Source organism: Oncorhynchus tshawytscha, unplaced genomic scaffold (genome assembly GCF_018296145.1).
Source record: "Oncorhynchus tshawytscha isolate Ot180627B unplaced genomic scaffold, Otsh_v2.0 Un_contig_9186_pilon_pilon, whole genome shotgun sequence".
NCBI lineage: Eukaryota > Metazoa > Chordata > Actinopteri > Salmoniformes > Salmonidae > Oncorhynchus > Oncorhynchus tshawytscha.
Genome location: NW_024609063.1, coordinates 1 through 16,121, shown reverse-complemented (window position 1 = coordinate 16,121; position 16,121 = coordinate 1). Strand labels below are relative to the sequence as shown.

General features: G+C 42.3%; 1 protein-coding gene across 1 annotated transcript; it reads left to right on the top strand.

Moving 5' to 3' along the window:
• The first annotated feature begins 304 nt into the window (after window positions 1-304).
• Window positions 305-11,736, top strand: si:dkeyp-75b4.8 (LITAF domain-containing protein). The gene is made up of 5 exons (XM_042314088.1): window positions 305-339; window positions 562-663; window positions 2,413-2,602; window positions 2,843-2,944; window positions 11,269-11,736. Exons 2-5 carry the CDS (start codon window positions 567-569, stop codon window positions 11,273-11,275), a joined length of 396 nt encoding a protein of 131 aa, XP_042170022.1. The 5' UTR covers window positions 305-339; window positions 562-566; the 3' UTR covers window positions 11,276-11,736.
• Window positions 11,737-16,121: the final 4,385 nt, after the last annotated feature.

The window sequence follows — 16,121 nt, the reverse complement described above, 5'->3', positions numbered from 1 at the left end:
CAGACAGACAGACAGACAGACAGACAGACAGACAGACAGACAGACAGACAGACAGACAGACAGACAGACAGTTGCATCTGTACTAGGACCCCTTGTCTAATGCTTCTCCATCTAACTCTAGTTCTCGTGAGACTGATTCTGATTGGAGCGTGGTTCAGCTGCTTCCTGTCAGTGGCGCCTACTTCCTGTTGTCTTCCTGATGGACCCCCCCCGTCGTACAACGCTCAGTCCGAGGCCCCCACTATCCCCCGCTCCCACGACCGCCATAGTAACCATCCCCTCCTTCCTCCCCACCACCCCCAACACCAACCACACCCCCACCCACCTACGGAGAAGCAGGTAGGTGTGTGTGTGTGTGTGTGTGTGTGTGTGTGTGTGTGTGTGTGTGTGTGTGTGTGTGTGTGTGTGTGTGTGTGTTTGTTTGTGTGTGTGTGTGTGTGTGTGTGTGTGTGTGTGTGTGTGTGTGTGTGTGTGTGTGTGTGTGTTTGTGTGTGTGCGTGTGTGTGTGTGCATTTGCATGCGTGTGTTTGTGTTCTCCTCTCTGATTGGTTGTCTCTGTAGTCACCATGCAGACGGACCCGTTTCCTGTCCTGACTCCGCCCACCAGGCAGTCACTACCCAGTCAGGAGCAGACTGGCTTCTTCCTCTACCAATCAACACAAAGTAACTACCTATCAGAACCAGAGCCATTTAGAAAGTTGTGAAATATAATTAGCTCTGATCACAACTCTCTATGGACACGGTTCTGATCAGAACTCTCTATAGACATGGTTCTGATCAGAACTCTCTATAGACATGGTTCTGATCAGAACTCTCTATAGACATGGTTCTTATCAGAACATGACAATGTTCTGATCAGAACTCTATAGACATGGTTCTGATCAGAACTCTCTATACACACGGTTCTGATCACAACTCTCTATAGACATGGTTCTGATCACAACTCTCTATACACACGGTTCTTATCAGAACTCTCTATAGACACGGTTCTGATCAGAACTCTCTATAGACATGGTTCTGATCACAACTCTCTATAGACACGGTTCTTATCAGAACTCTCTATAGACACGGTTCTGATCAGAACTCTCTATAGACACAGTTCTGATCAGAACTCTCTATAGACACGGTTCTATAGACATGGTTCTGATCAGAACTCTCTATAGACATGGTTCTGATCACAACTCTCATGGTTCTATAGACATGGTTCTGACATGGTTCTGATCACAACTCTCTATAGACATGGTTCTGATCAGAACTCTCTATAAATGTGGTTCTGATCAGAACTCTCTATAGACATGGTTCTTTCGACATGGTTCTATAGACATGGTTCTGATCAAAACTCTCTATAGACATGGTTCTGATCAAAACTCTCTATAGACATGGTTCTGATCAACTCTCTATAGACATGGTTCTGATCACAACTCTCTATAGACATGGTACTGATCACAACTCTCTATAGACATGGTTCTATAGACGTGGTTCTGATCACAACTCTCTATAGACATGGTTCTGATCACATCTCTCTATAAACATGGTTCTATAGACATGGTTCTGATCATATCTCTCTATAGACATGGTTCTATAGACATGGTTCTGATCACAACTCTCTATAGACATGGTTCTGATCACAACTCTCTATAGACATGGTTCTGATCAAAACTCTCTATAGACATGGTTCTGATCACAACTCTCTATAGACATGGTTCTGATCAGAACTCTCTATAGACACGGTTCTGATCACAACTCTCTATAGACACGGTTCTGATCACAACTCTCTATAGACATGGTTCTATAGACATGGTTCTGATCACATCTCTCTATAAACATGGTTCTATAGACATGGTTCTGATCAGAACTCTCAAAACATGGTTATATAGACATGGTTCTGATCACAACTCTCTATAGACATGGTTCTATAGACATGGTTCTGATCAGAACTCTCATAAACTGGTTATATAGACATGGTTCTGATCACAACTCTCTATAAACATGGTTCTATAGACATGGTTCTGATCACAACTCTCTATAGACATGGTTCTGATCAGAACTCTCTATAGACATGGTTCTGATCACAACTCTCTATAGACATGGTTCTGATCACAACTCTCTATAAACATGGTTCTATAGACATGGTTCTGGTCACAACTCTCTATAAACATGGTTCTATAGACATGGTTCTGGTCACAACTCTCTATAAACATGGTTCTATAGACATGGTTCTGATCACAACTCTCTATAGACATGGTTCTGATCACAACTCTCTATAGACATGGTTCTGATCACAACTCTCTATAGACATGGTTCTATAGACATGGTTCTATAGACATGGTTCTGATCACAACTCTCTATAGACATGGTTCTATAGACATGGTTCTATAGACATGGTTCTGATCACAACTCTCTCTCTGTCAGCTGTCAACATGGAGACAGTGCAGCAGCATTCCCCGACGGTGATGATCATCCAATCAGAGGCTGTGGGTCCGATGGGCGACGCCCCCTGTTTGACACAGTGTTCTAACTGTCATCAGCGCGTCACGACGGTTGTCACCAACAGGCCTGGCGTGGCTGCGTGGGCCATGTGTGGCCTGCTGACACTCATGGGGTAACACAGACACACACCTGGCATGGCTGCATGGGCCATGTGTGGCCTGGTTAATGCTCACTACAACATTGATATTGGCCCTCTGATGCCTCCTTCTGAGCAATAACCGTAATAGTGAATGTGTGTGTGTGTGTGTGTGTGTGTGTGTGTGTGTGTGTGTGTGTGTGTGTGTGTGTGTGTGTGTGTGTGTGTGTGTGTGTGTGTGTGTGTGTGTGCGTGTGTGTGTGTGTGCGTGTACAGGTTCATCTGCGGATGCTGTCTGATCCCGTTCCTGGTCGCAGGGTTCCAGGACGCTCATCACTCCTGCCCGCTCTGCCACGCCCACCTCCACATACACACCAGGTGACATCATCACTACAAGACGTGACATCATCACTACATGACATGATTTGTATTTGTATTTATTATGGATCCCCATTAGTTCCTGCCAAGGCAGCAGCTACTCTTCCTGGGGTTTATTATGGATCCCCATTAGTTCCTGCCAAGGCAGCAGCTACTCTTCCTGGGGTTTATTATGGATCCCCATTAGTTCCTGCCAAGGCAGCAGCTACTCTTCCTGGGGTTTATTATGGATCCCCATTTGTTCCTGCCAAGGCAGCAGCTACTCTTCCTGGGGTTTATTATGGATCCCCATTAGTTCCTTATTATGCCAAGTCAGCAGATACTCTTCCTGGGGTTTATTATGGATCCCCATTAGTTCCTGCCAAGGCAGCAGCTACTCTTCCTGTGGTTTATTATGGATTCCCATTTGTTCCTGCCAAAGCAAATACTCTTCCTGGGGTTTATTATGGATCCCCATTAGTTCCTGCCAAGTCAGCAGATACTCTTCCTGGGGTTTATTATGGTTTACTCTTCCTGGGGTTTATTACGGATCCCCATTAGTTCCTGCCAAGGCAGCAGTTACTCTTCCTGGGGTTTATTATGGATCCCCATTAGTTCCTGCCAAAGCAGCAGCTACTCTTCCTGGGGTCCAGCGACATTAAATCAGTCATAAAATGTTTAAAACATGACAATATTATTCAGATTTCAGATTTCAATACACACTAGGTATGTGCCCTCAGGCCCCTTCTCCACTACCACGTACTGTATCTACAACACAAAATCCATGTGTACGTGTGTGTATAGTGCATTTGTCATCTTGTGTCTGTATGTCTGTGTCTGTGCCTATGTTTGTGTTGTAGATACACTGTTTGTCACAGTCCATAAGGTGTATTTTTATCTGTTTTTTTATCTGATTCTATTGTTACCTGATGTGGAATAGAGTTCCATGTAGTCATGGAACTGTGCCCCTCCCATAGTCTGTTTTGGAATTGGGGACTGTGAAGAGACCTCTGGTGGCATGTCTTGTGGGGTATGCATGGGTGTCTGAGCTGTGTGCTAGTAGTTTAGACAGTGGCACATTCAATATGTTAATACCTCTCACAAATACAAGTAGTGATGAAGTCAACCTCCACTTTGAACCAGCCCCAATAATATTAATGTTAGCTCTCTGTGTACGTCCACGGGCCAGCCGTGCTGCCCTGTTCTGAGCCAATTCAAAAGTCCCTCTTTGTGGCACCTGACCACACGACTGAACAGTAGTCCAGGTGTGACAAAGCTAGGGCCTGCCTTGTTGATAGTGCTGTTAACATCTTGAAACTAGGGGACACTATTCTTATTTTTGGAAAAATAACGGTCCCAAAGTAAACCGCCTATTTCTCAAGACCAGATGCTAGAATATGCATATACAGTGCCTTGCGAAAGTATTCGGCCCCCTTGAACTTTGCGACCTTTTGCCACATTTCAGGCTTCAAACATAAAGATATAAAACTGTATTTTTTGTGAAGAATCAACAACAAGTGGGACACAATCATGAAGTGGAACGACATTTATTGGATATTTCAAACTTTTTTAACAAATCAAAAACTGAAAATTGGGCGTGCAAAATTATTCAGCCCCCTTAAGTTAATACTTTGTAGCGCCACCTTTTGCTGCGATTACAGCTGTAAGTCGCTTGGGGTATGTCTCTATCAGTTTTGCACATCGAGAGACTGAATTTTTTCCCATTCCTCCTTGCAAAATTGCTCGAGCTCAGTGAGGTTGGATGGAGAGCATTTGTGAACAGCAGTTTTCAGTTCTTTCCACAGATTCTCGATTGGATTCAGGTCTGGACTTTGACTTGGCCATTCTAACACCTGGATATGTTTATTTTTGAACCATTCCATTGTAGATTTTGCTTTATGTTTTGGATCATTGTCTTGTTGGAAGACAAATCTCCGTCCCAGTCTCAGGTCTTTTGCAGACTCCATCAGGTTTTCTTCCAGAATGGTCCTGTATTTGGCTCCATCCATCTTCCCATCAATTTTAACCATCTTCCCTGTCCCTGCTGAAGAAAAGCAGGCCCAAAGCATGATGCTGCCACCACCATGTTTGACAGTGGGGATGGTGTGTTCAGGGTGATGAGCTGTGTTGCTTTTACGCCAAACATAACGTTTTGCATTGTTGCCAAAAAGTTCAATTTTGGTTTCATCTGACCAGAGCACCTTCTTCCACATGTTTGGTGTGTCTCCCAGGTGGCTTGTGGCAAACTTTAAATGACACTTTTTATGGATATCTTTAAGAAATGGCTTTCTTCTTGCCACTCTTCCATAAAGGCCAGATTTGTGCAATATACGACTGATTGTTGTCCTATGGACAGAGTCTCCCACCTCAGCTGTAGATCTCTGCAGTTCATCCAGAGTGATCATGGGCCTCTTGGCTGCATCTCTGATCAGTCTTCTCCTTGTATGAGCTGAAAGTTTAGAGGGACGGCCAGGTCTTGGTAGATTTGCAGTGGTCTGATACTCCTTCCATTTCAATATTATCGCTTGCACAGTGCTCCTTGGGATGTTTAAAGCTTGGGAAATCTTTTTGTATCCAAATCCGGCTTTAAACTTCTTCACAACAGTATCTCGGACCTGCCTGGTGTGTTCCTTGTTCTTCATGATGCTCTCTGTGCTTTTAACGGACCTCTGAGACTATCACAGTGCAGGTGCATTTATACAGAGACTTGATTACACACAGGTGGATTGTATTTATCATCATTAGTCATTTACGTCAACATTGGATCATTCAGAGATCCTCACTGAACTTCTGGAGAGAGTTTGCTGCACTGAAAGTAAAGGGGCTGAATAATTTTGCACGCCCAATTTTTCAGTTTTTGATTTGTTAAAAAAGTTTGAAATATCCAATAAATGTCGTTCCACTTCATGATTGTGTCCCACTTATTGTTGATTCTTCACAAAAAAAATACAGTTTTATATCTTTATGTTTGAAGCCTGAAATGTGGCAAAAGGTCGCAAAGTTCAAGGGGGCCGAATACTTTCGCAAGGCACTGTAATTGACAGCTTGGGATTGAAAACACTCTAATGTTTCCAAAACTGAAACTAACTGCAGCTCTTTGTTAAGTGTTTGTTAAGTGTTGCAGTCATTTCAGTCGCTGTAGTAGCTGGCGTGTATAGTGTTGAGTCATCCGCATACATAGGTGCTTCTACACCTGCATTGCTTGCTGTTTGGGGTTTTAGGCTGGGTTTCTGTACAGCACTTTGAGATATCAGCTGATGTACGAAGGGCTATATAAATAAATTTGATTTGATTTGATTTGATACATAGACACTCAGGCATTACTTAAAGCCGGTGGCATGTAGTTAGTAAAGATTGAAAAAAGTAAGGGTCCTAGACAGCTGCCCTGGGGAATGCCTGATTCTGCCTGGATTATGTTGGGTTGGCTTCCATTAAAGAACACCCTCTGTGTTCTTTTAGACAGGAAACTCTTTATTCACAATACAGCAGGGGGTGTAAAGCCACAACACTTACGTTTTTCCATCAGCAGACTATGATTGATAATGTCAAATGCTGCACTGAAGTCTAATGAAACATCTACCACAATATTTTGATTATCAATTTCTCTCAGCCAATCATCATTTGTGTAAGTGGTGTGCTTGTTAAAAGTCCTTCCCTATAAGCGTGCTGAAAGACTTCATTTGTTTACTGTGAAATAGCATTGTATCTGGTCAAACTATTTTTTACAGAAGTTTACTAAGGGTTGTTAACAGAATGATTGGTCGGCTATTTGAGCCAGTAAAGAGGGCTTTACTATTCTTAGGTAGCAGAATGACTTTAGCTTCCCTCCAGGCCTGAGGGAACATACTTTCTAGTAGGCTTGGATTGAAGATTTTTTTATTTCACCTTTATTTAACCAGGTAGGCTAGTTGAGAACAAGTTCTCATTTGCAACTGCGACCTGGCCAAGATAAAGCATAGCAGTGTGAACAGACAACAGAGTTACACATGGAGTAAACAATTAACAAGTCAATAACACAGTAGAAAAAAAAGGGAGGTCTATATGCATTGTGTGCAAAAAGGCATGAGGAGGTAGGCAAATAATTACAATTTTGCAGATTAACACTGGAGTGATAAATGATCAGATGGTCATGTACAGGTAGAGATATTGGTGTGCAAAAGAGCAGAAAAGTAAATAAATAAAAACAGTATGGGGATGAGGTAGGTGAAAATGGGTGGGCTATTTACCAATAGACTATGTACAGCTGCAGCGATCGGTTAGCTGCTCAGATAGCAGATGTTTGAAGTTGGTGAGGGAGATAAAAGTCTCCAACTTCAGCGATTTTTGCAATTCGTTCCAGTCACAGGCAGCAGCGTACTGGAACGAAAGGCGGCCAAATGAGGTGTTGGCTTTAGGGATGATCAGTGAGATACACCTGCTGGAGCGTGTGCTACGGATGGGTGTTGCCATCGTGACCAGTGAACTGAGATAAGGCGGAGCTTTACCTAGCATGGACTTGTAGATGACCTGGAGCCAGTGGGTCTGGCGACGAATATGTAGCGAGGGCCAGCCGACGAGAGCATACAAGTCGCAGTGGTGGGTGGTATAAGGTGCTTTAGTGACAAAACGGATGGCACTGTGATAAACTGCATCCAGTTTGCTGAGAAGAGTGTTGGAAGCAATTTTGTAGATGACGTCGCCAAAGTCGAGGATCGGTAGGATAGTCAGTTTTACTAGGGTAAGTTTGGCGGCGTGAGTGAAGGAGGCTTTGTTGCGGAATAGAAAGCCGACTCTTGATTTGATTTTCGATTGGAGATGTTTGATATGAGTCTGGAAGGAGAGTTTACAGTCTAGCCAGACACCTAGGTACTTATAGATGTCCACATATTCAAGGTCGGAACCATCCAGGGTGGTGATGCTAGTCGGGCATGCGGGTGCAGGCAGCGATCGGTTGAAAAGCATGCATTTGGTTTTACTAGCGTTTAAGAGCAGTTGGAGGCCACGGAAGGAGTGTTGTATGGCATTGAAGCTCGTTTGGAGGTTAGATAGCACAGTGTCCAAGGACGGGCCGGAAGTATATAGAATGGTGTCGTCTGCGTAGAGGTGGATCAGGGAATCGCCCGCAGCAAGAGCAACATCATTGATATATACAGAGAAAAGAGTCGGCCCGAGAATTGAACCCTGTGGCACCCCCATAGAGACTGCCAGAGGACCGGACAGCATGCCCTCCGATTTGACACACTGAACTCTGTCTGCAAAGTAATTGGTGAACCAGGCAAGGCAGTCATCCGAAAACCGAGGCTACTGAGTCTGCCGATAAGAATATGGTGATTGACAGAGTCGAAAGCCTTGGCAAGGTCGATGAAGACGGCTGCACAGTACTGTCTTTTATCGATGGCGGTTATGATATCGTTTAGTACCTTGAGTGTGGCTGAGGTGCACCCGTGACCGGCTCGGAAACCAGATTGCACAGCGGAGAAGGTACGGTGGGATTCGAGATGGTCAGTGACCTGTTTGTTGACTTGGCTTTCGAAGACCTTAGATAGGCAGGGCAGGATGGATATAGGTCTGTAACAGTTTGGGTCCAGGGTGTCTCCCCCTTTGAAGAGGGGGATGACTGCGGCAGCTTTCCAATCCTTGGGGATCTCAGACGATATGAAAGAGAGGTTGAACAGGCTGGTAATAAGGGTTGCGACAATGGCGACGGATAATTTCAGGAATAGAGGGTCCAGATTGTCAAGCCCAGCTGATTTGTACGGGTCCAGGTTTTGCAGCTCTTTCAGAACATCTGCTATCTGGATTTGGGTAAAGGAGAACCTGGAGAGGCTTGGGCGAGTAGCTGCGGGGGGGGCGGAGCTGTTGGCCGAGGTTGGAGTAGCCAGGCGGAAGGCATGGCCAGCCGTTGAGAAATGCTTGTTGAAGTTTTCGATAATCATGGATTTATCGGTGGTGACCGTGTTACCTAGCCTCAGTGCAGTGGGCAGCTGGGAGGAGGTGCTCTTGTTCTCCATGGACTTCACAGTGTCCCAGAACTTTTTGGAGTTGGAGCTACAGGATGCAAACTTCTGCCTGAAGAAGCTGGCCTTAGCTTTCCTGACTGACTGCGTGTATTGGTTCCTGACTTCCTGAATAGTTGCATATCGCGGGGACTATTCGATGCTATTGCAGTCCGCCACAGGATGTTTTTGTGCTGGTCGAGGGCAGTCAGGTCTGGAGTGAACCAAGGGCTGTATCTGTTCTTAGTTCTGCATTTTTTGAACGGAGCATGCTTATCTAAAATGGTGAGGAAGTTACTTTTAAAGAATGACCAGGCATCCTCAACTGACGGGATGAGGTCAATGTCCTTCCAGGATACCCGGGCCAGGTCGATTAGAAAGGCCTGCTCACAGAAGTGTTTTAGGGAGCGTTTGACAGTGATGAGGGGTGGTCGTTTGACTGCGGCTCCGTAGCGGATACAGGCAATGAGGCAGTGATCGCTGAGATCCTGGTTGAAGACAGCGGAGGTGTATTTGGAGGGCCAGTTGGTCAGGATGACGTCTATGAGGGTGCCCTTGTTTACAGAGTTAGGGTTGTACCTGGTGGGTTCCTTGATGATTTGTGTGAGATTGAGGGCATCTAGCTTAGATTGTAGGACTGCCGGGGTGATGTGGCAAATAGGAGCGGCAATATCGTCTGTTATTATCCTCATTCATTTTCCATCCAAATTGTCAGACCCCAGTGGCTTTTCATTGCTGATAGATAACAATCATTTTTTCACCTCTACCTGTTTTTCATAATTTGGTCAGATATACTTGGATGTGTAGCGTTAGAGTTTGTTGCTGGTATTCCATGCCTAAATTTGCTAATCTTGCCATTGAAAGGAATCATTATTGTAGTTGGCAATATCAGTAGGGTTTGTGATGAATGAGCATCTGATTCAATGAATGAGCTGAGTTTACCTTTTTCCCCTAAATTTAATTGAAGCTCCAATTAAATCTAAAACATTTATTTACCCATCATTCTTTATATAATTTATCTTTGTTTCATAGTGTAGTTTATTATTTATATAGTTTATTATTTTTATTCAGTTTAGTCACATGATTTCTCAATTTGCAGTACATTTGCCAATCAGTTGTGCAGCCAGACTTACTTACCGTTCCTTTTGCCTCATCCCTCTCAACCACACCATTTTTCAATTCCTTATCAATCCACGGGGATTTAACCGTTTTTACAGTAACTTTCTTAATGGGTGCTTATTAGAAATGGGATAAATGCGTCAAGTGCTGTGTCTGTTTGCTCCTCATTACACATCACGGACCAACAAATAGTCTTTAAATCAACAACATAGGAATCACTACAAAACGTATTGTATGACCTCTCTTATACACTATATTAGGCCCAGCCTGACCTCTTATACACTATATTAGGCCCAGCCTGACCTCTTATACATTATATTAGGCCCAGCCTGACCTCTTATACACTATATTAGGCCCAGCCTGACCTCTTATACACTATATTAGGCCCAGCCTGACCTCTTATACACTATATTAGGCCCAGCCTGACCTCTTATACATTATATTAGGCCCAGCCTGACCTCTTATACACTATATTAGGCCCAGCCTGACCTCTTATACACTATATTAGGCCCAGCCTGACCTCTTATACACTATATTAGGCCCAGCCTGACCTCTTATACACTATATTAGGCCCAGCCTTTGGAACTTTGGTTTTCCTTGACGTGGCCACTATATTGTCATGCACATTTCTGCAGCAATAGTTTTAAGATGTGATCAATACATGTTGATGATTTAATTCCTGTGCTGTTTGTAACTACCCTGGTAGGTTGACTGATAACCTGAACCAGGTTGCAGGCACAGCTTTTTCTTGACTGGGCAGCTTGATGAAAGCCCGTCAATATTTAAATCACCCAGAAAATATACCTCTCTTTTGATATCACATACATTATCAAGCATTTCACACATGTTATCCAGATACTGACTGTTAACACTTGGTGGTCTATAGCAGCTTCCCACCAGAATGGGCTTTAGGTGAGGCAGATGAACCTGTAGCCATATTACTTCAACAGTATTTAACATGAGATCCTCTCTAATCTTTACAGTAGAGTGGTTCTAAATATAAACAGAAACACCTCCACCTTTGGCATTTCTGTCTTTTCAATAGATGTGATAACCATGTATTGCTACCACTGTATCATCAAAGGTATTATCTAAGTGAGTTTCAGAGATGGTCAGAATATGAATGTCATCTGTTCCTAGCAAGTTATTGACTTCATGAACCTTGTTTCTTAAGCAACATATGTTAACATAGTCTATTTCAGCACTTTTCTGGGATGCTTGCTTGTTTTCATTGTTTTCTCAACGCTACAGGATGTGACATCATCACTACATGCCATGACATCCTCACTACAGGACGTGACATCATCACTACATGGCGTGATATCATCACTACAGGACGTGACATCATCACTACATGGCGTGATATCATCACTACAGGATGTGACATCATCACTGCAGGACATGACATCCTCACTACAGGACGTGACATCATCACCACAAGAAGAGAAGGACTGGTGACATCAGAAGCCCTAGTTAGAGTGTCCTCTCAGGGCTTTAAACCACTGGACTGGTGTAGACTGGGTTAGGGGATAGAGAGGTTACAGAGGTTAGGGTTCAGAGGAGGGAATGAGAACATGGCTGTTGGGTTGAAGCCCGATTACAACATTAATTTACACTGTATTAAATGTCACTGTATTCAATATATTAACTATATCATTTATCATATTGCACACGGTATTAACTACATAATTTATTTATTAAATAGTGTATGAATCATATTGTATGTTATATTTCATATGGTATTAAATATATTATGTTTGATATATTGTGTATTGTAAACTGGGTGGTTCGAGCCCTGAATGCTGATTGGCTGACAGCCATGGGATATCAGACCGGATACCACGGGTATGACAAAACATATATTTTTAGTGCTCTAATTACGTTGGTAACCAGTTTGTAATAGCAAAAGGCACCTGGGGGTTTGTGGTATATGGTCAATATATCACGGCTAAGGGTTGTATCGAGGCACTCTGCGTTGCGTCGTGTAATATGCCCTTAGCCGTGGTATATTGGGCATATAACACACCCCCTCGTATACCACACCCGCTTCTATACCACACCCCCTCCTATACCACACCCCTCCTATACCACACCCCTCCTATACCACACCCGCTTCTATACCACACCCCCTCCTATACCACACCCCTCCTATCCTACACCCCTCCTATACCACACCCCTCCTATACCACACCCCTCCTATACCACACCCCTCCTATACTACAACCCCTCCTATACTACAACCCCTCCTATACCACAACCCCTCCTATACTACACCCCTCCTATACTACACCCCCTCCTATACCACACCCCCTCCTATACCACACCCCTCCTATACCACACCCCTCCTATCCTACACCCCTCCTATACTACACCCCCTCCTATACCACACCCCCTCCTATACCACACCCCTCCTATACCACACCCCTCCTATCCTACACCCCTCCTATACCACACCCCCTCCTATACCACACCCCTCCTATACCACACCCTCCTATACTACAACCCCTCCTATACTACACCCCCTCCTATACTACACCCCCTCCTATACCACACCCCCTCCTATACCACACCTGCTTCTATACCACACCCCCTCCTATACCACACCCCTCCTATCCCACACCCCCTCCTATACCACACCCCTCCTATACCAGACCCCTCCTCCTATACCACATCCCCTCCTATACTACAACCCTCCTATACTACACCCCCTCCTATACCACACCCTCCTATACCACACCGCACCTATACCACACCCCCTCCTATACCACACCCCCTCCTATACCACACCCTCCTATACCACACCCCCTCCTATACCACACCCCTCGTATACCACACCCCCTTGTATACCCACCCCCTCGCATACAACACCCCCTATACCCCACCCCCCTATCACCCCCTCCTATACCCCACCCCTCCTATACCACACCCCCTCATATACCACACCCCTCCTATACCACACCCCCTCATATACCACACTTCTTCGTACACCACACCCCCTCGTGTACCCCCTCGTATACCCAATCGTATACCACACCCCTTGTATTCCCCTCGTATACCACACCCCCTCATGTACCCCCTTGTACACCCCCTCCTATACCACACCCCCTCAGGTACCCCCTCGTGTACCCCCTCCTATACCACACCCCCTCATGTACCCCCTCGTATACCCAATCGTATACCACACCCCCTCGTATTCCCCTCGTATACCACACCCCCTCATGTACCCCCTTGTATACCCCCTCCTATACCACACCCCTCCTATACCACACCCCTCATGTACCCCCTCGTATACCCAATCGTATACCACACTCCCTCGTATACCCCCTCATATACCACACACCCTCATGTACACCCTTGTATACCCCCTCCTATACCACAACCCCTCCTATACCACACCCCCTCATGTACCCCCTCGTGTACATGGGGCGGGGCGGCAGGGTAGCCTAGTGGTTAGAGCGTTGGACTAGTAACTGAAAGGTTGCAAGTTCGAATCACCGAGATGACAAGGTACAAATCTGTCGTTCTGCCCCTGAACAGGCAGTTAACCCACTGTTCCTAGGCCGTCATTGAAAATAAGAATTTGTTCTTAACTGACTTGCCTAGTAAAATAAAGGTAAAATAAAAAAATAAAAAAAGTGTACCCCCTCCAATACCACAACCCCTACTATACCACAACCCCTCCTATACCACACCCCCTATACCCCTCCTATACCACACATATTATATATAATTATAACTCTATTATATTATATATTATTATAACTCTGTTATATTATATTATATCTTATTATAACTCTATTATATTATATATTATTATAACTCTATTATATTATTATACTCTATTATATTATATTATATATTATTATAACTCTATTATATTATATATTATTATATCTATTATTATATTAAATATTATTATACCTCTATTATATTATATTATATATTATTATAACTCTATTATATTATATATTATTATAACTCTATTATTATAACTCTATTATATTATATATTATTATAACTCTGTTATATTATGTTATATATTATTATAACTCTATTATATTATATTATATATTATTATAACTCTATTATATTATATATTATTATAACTCTATTATATTATATATTATTATAACTCTATTATATTATTATACCTTATTATATTATATTATATATTATTATAACTCTATTATATTATATATTATTATATCTATTATTATATTAAATATTATTATACCTCTATTATATTATATTATATATTATTATAACTCTATTATATTATATATTATTATAACTCTATTATATATAACTCTATTATATAACTATATATTATTATAACTATTATTATATTATGTTATATATTATTATAACTTATTATATTATATTATATATTATTATAACTATATTATATTATATATTATTATAACTCTATTATATTATATTATATATTATTATAACTCTATTATATTATTATAACTATTATATTATTATATTATATATATATTATTATGACTCTATTATATTATATATTAATATAACTCTATTATATTATATATTATTATAACTCTATTATATTATATATTATTATAACTCTATTATATTATATATTATTATAACTCTATTATATTATATATTATTATAACTCTATTATATTATATATTATTATAACTCTATTATATTATATAATATTATAACTCTATTATATTATAACTCTATTATATTATATATTATTATAACTCTATTATATTATATATTATTATAACTCTATTATATTATATATTATTATAACTCTATTATATTATATATTATTAAAACTCTATTATATTATGTATTATTATAACTCTATTATATTATATATTATTATAACTCTATTATATTATATCTGTCAACTTGAACGTCTCAATAAAGTTTCTGTTTTTGACTACAACTGATCCCTGCTGGAATGTGGTGTGTGTGTGTGTGTGTGTGTGTGTGTGCGTGTGTGCGTGTGTGCGTGCGTGTGTGCCTGCGTGTGTGCCTGTGTGTGTCACTCTGCTGTCTGCTGTGTGTGTGTGTGTGTGTGTGCGTGCGTGCGTGTGTGCTCTGCCTGTGGCTAGAGAACTATGAGGAAGAGATTTAAACAGCCAGATAACATTAAAAAACAGGTCACACCTGAAAATATCAACTATAACAATACACTTTCTCTCTTTCTCCCTCTTTCTCTCCCTCTCTCTCTGTCTCTCCAGCTCACTCTCTTGCTCCACCTCTCACTCTCTCCCTCTGTCTCTCACTCTCTCTCTCTCCCTCTGTCTCTCCCTCTCTATCTCTGCCTCCACGGCTCTTTCTCCCTCTCTCTCTATGCCTCTTCCTCTCTCTCTCTCCCTCTTCCTCTCTCTCCCTCTCTATGCCTCTCTGTCTCTCTCTCTCTTTCTCTCTCTCTCTTTTCCTCTCTCTCCCTCTCTCTCTATGCCTCTCTGTCTGTCTCTCTCACCCTAGCTCCTAACCCTAACCCTAACCTTACCATAACCCTAACATTAACTCTAACCTTAACCCTAACCCAAAAACCTTAACCCTAACCTTAACCTTAACCCGAAAACCTAACCTTAACCTTAACCTTACCATAACCCTAACCTTACCCCTAGCTCCTAACCCTAATCTTACCTTAACCCTAAATGTAACACTAACCTAACTATACCTAACACACACAGACACAGACACACACAGACACACAGACACACACACACAGACAGACACAGACACACACAGACACACACATACAGACACACACACAGACACACACACGCACACACACACACACACAGACACAGATACACACACAGACAGACACACACAGACACACACACACAGACACACAGACACACATTGACACACAGACAGACACACACACAGACACACACACAGACACACACCCCGCTCAGTCAGTAGAACAAACAGATATGAACAGAGAGAGAGAGCTCTCATTAACTAATGAACAGACGTAATCACAGACACACACCCCGCTCAGTCAGTAGAACAAACAGATATGAACAGAGAGAGAGAGCTCTCATTAACTAATGAACAGACGTAATCACAGACACACACCCCGCTCAGTCAGTAGAACAAACAGA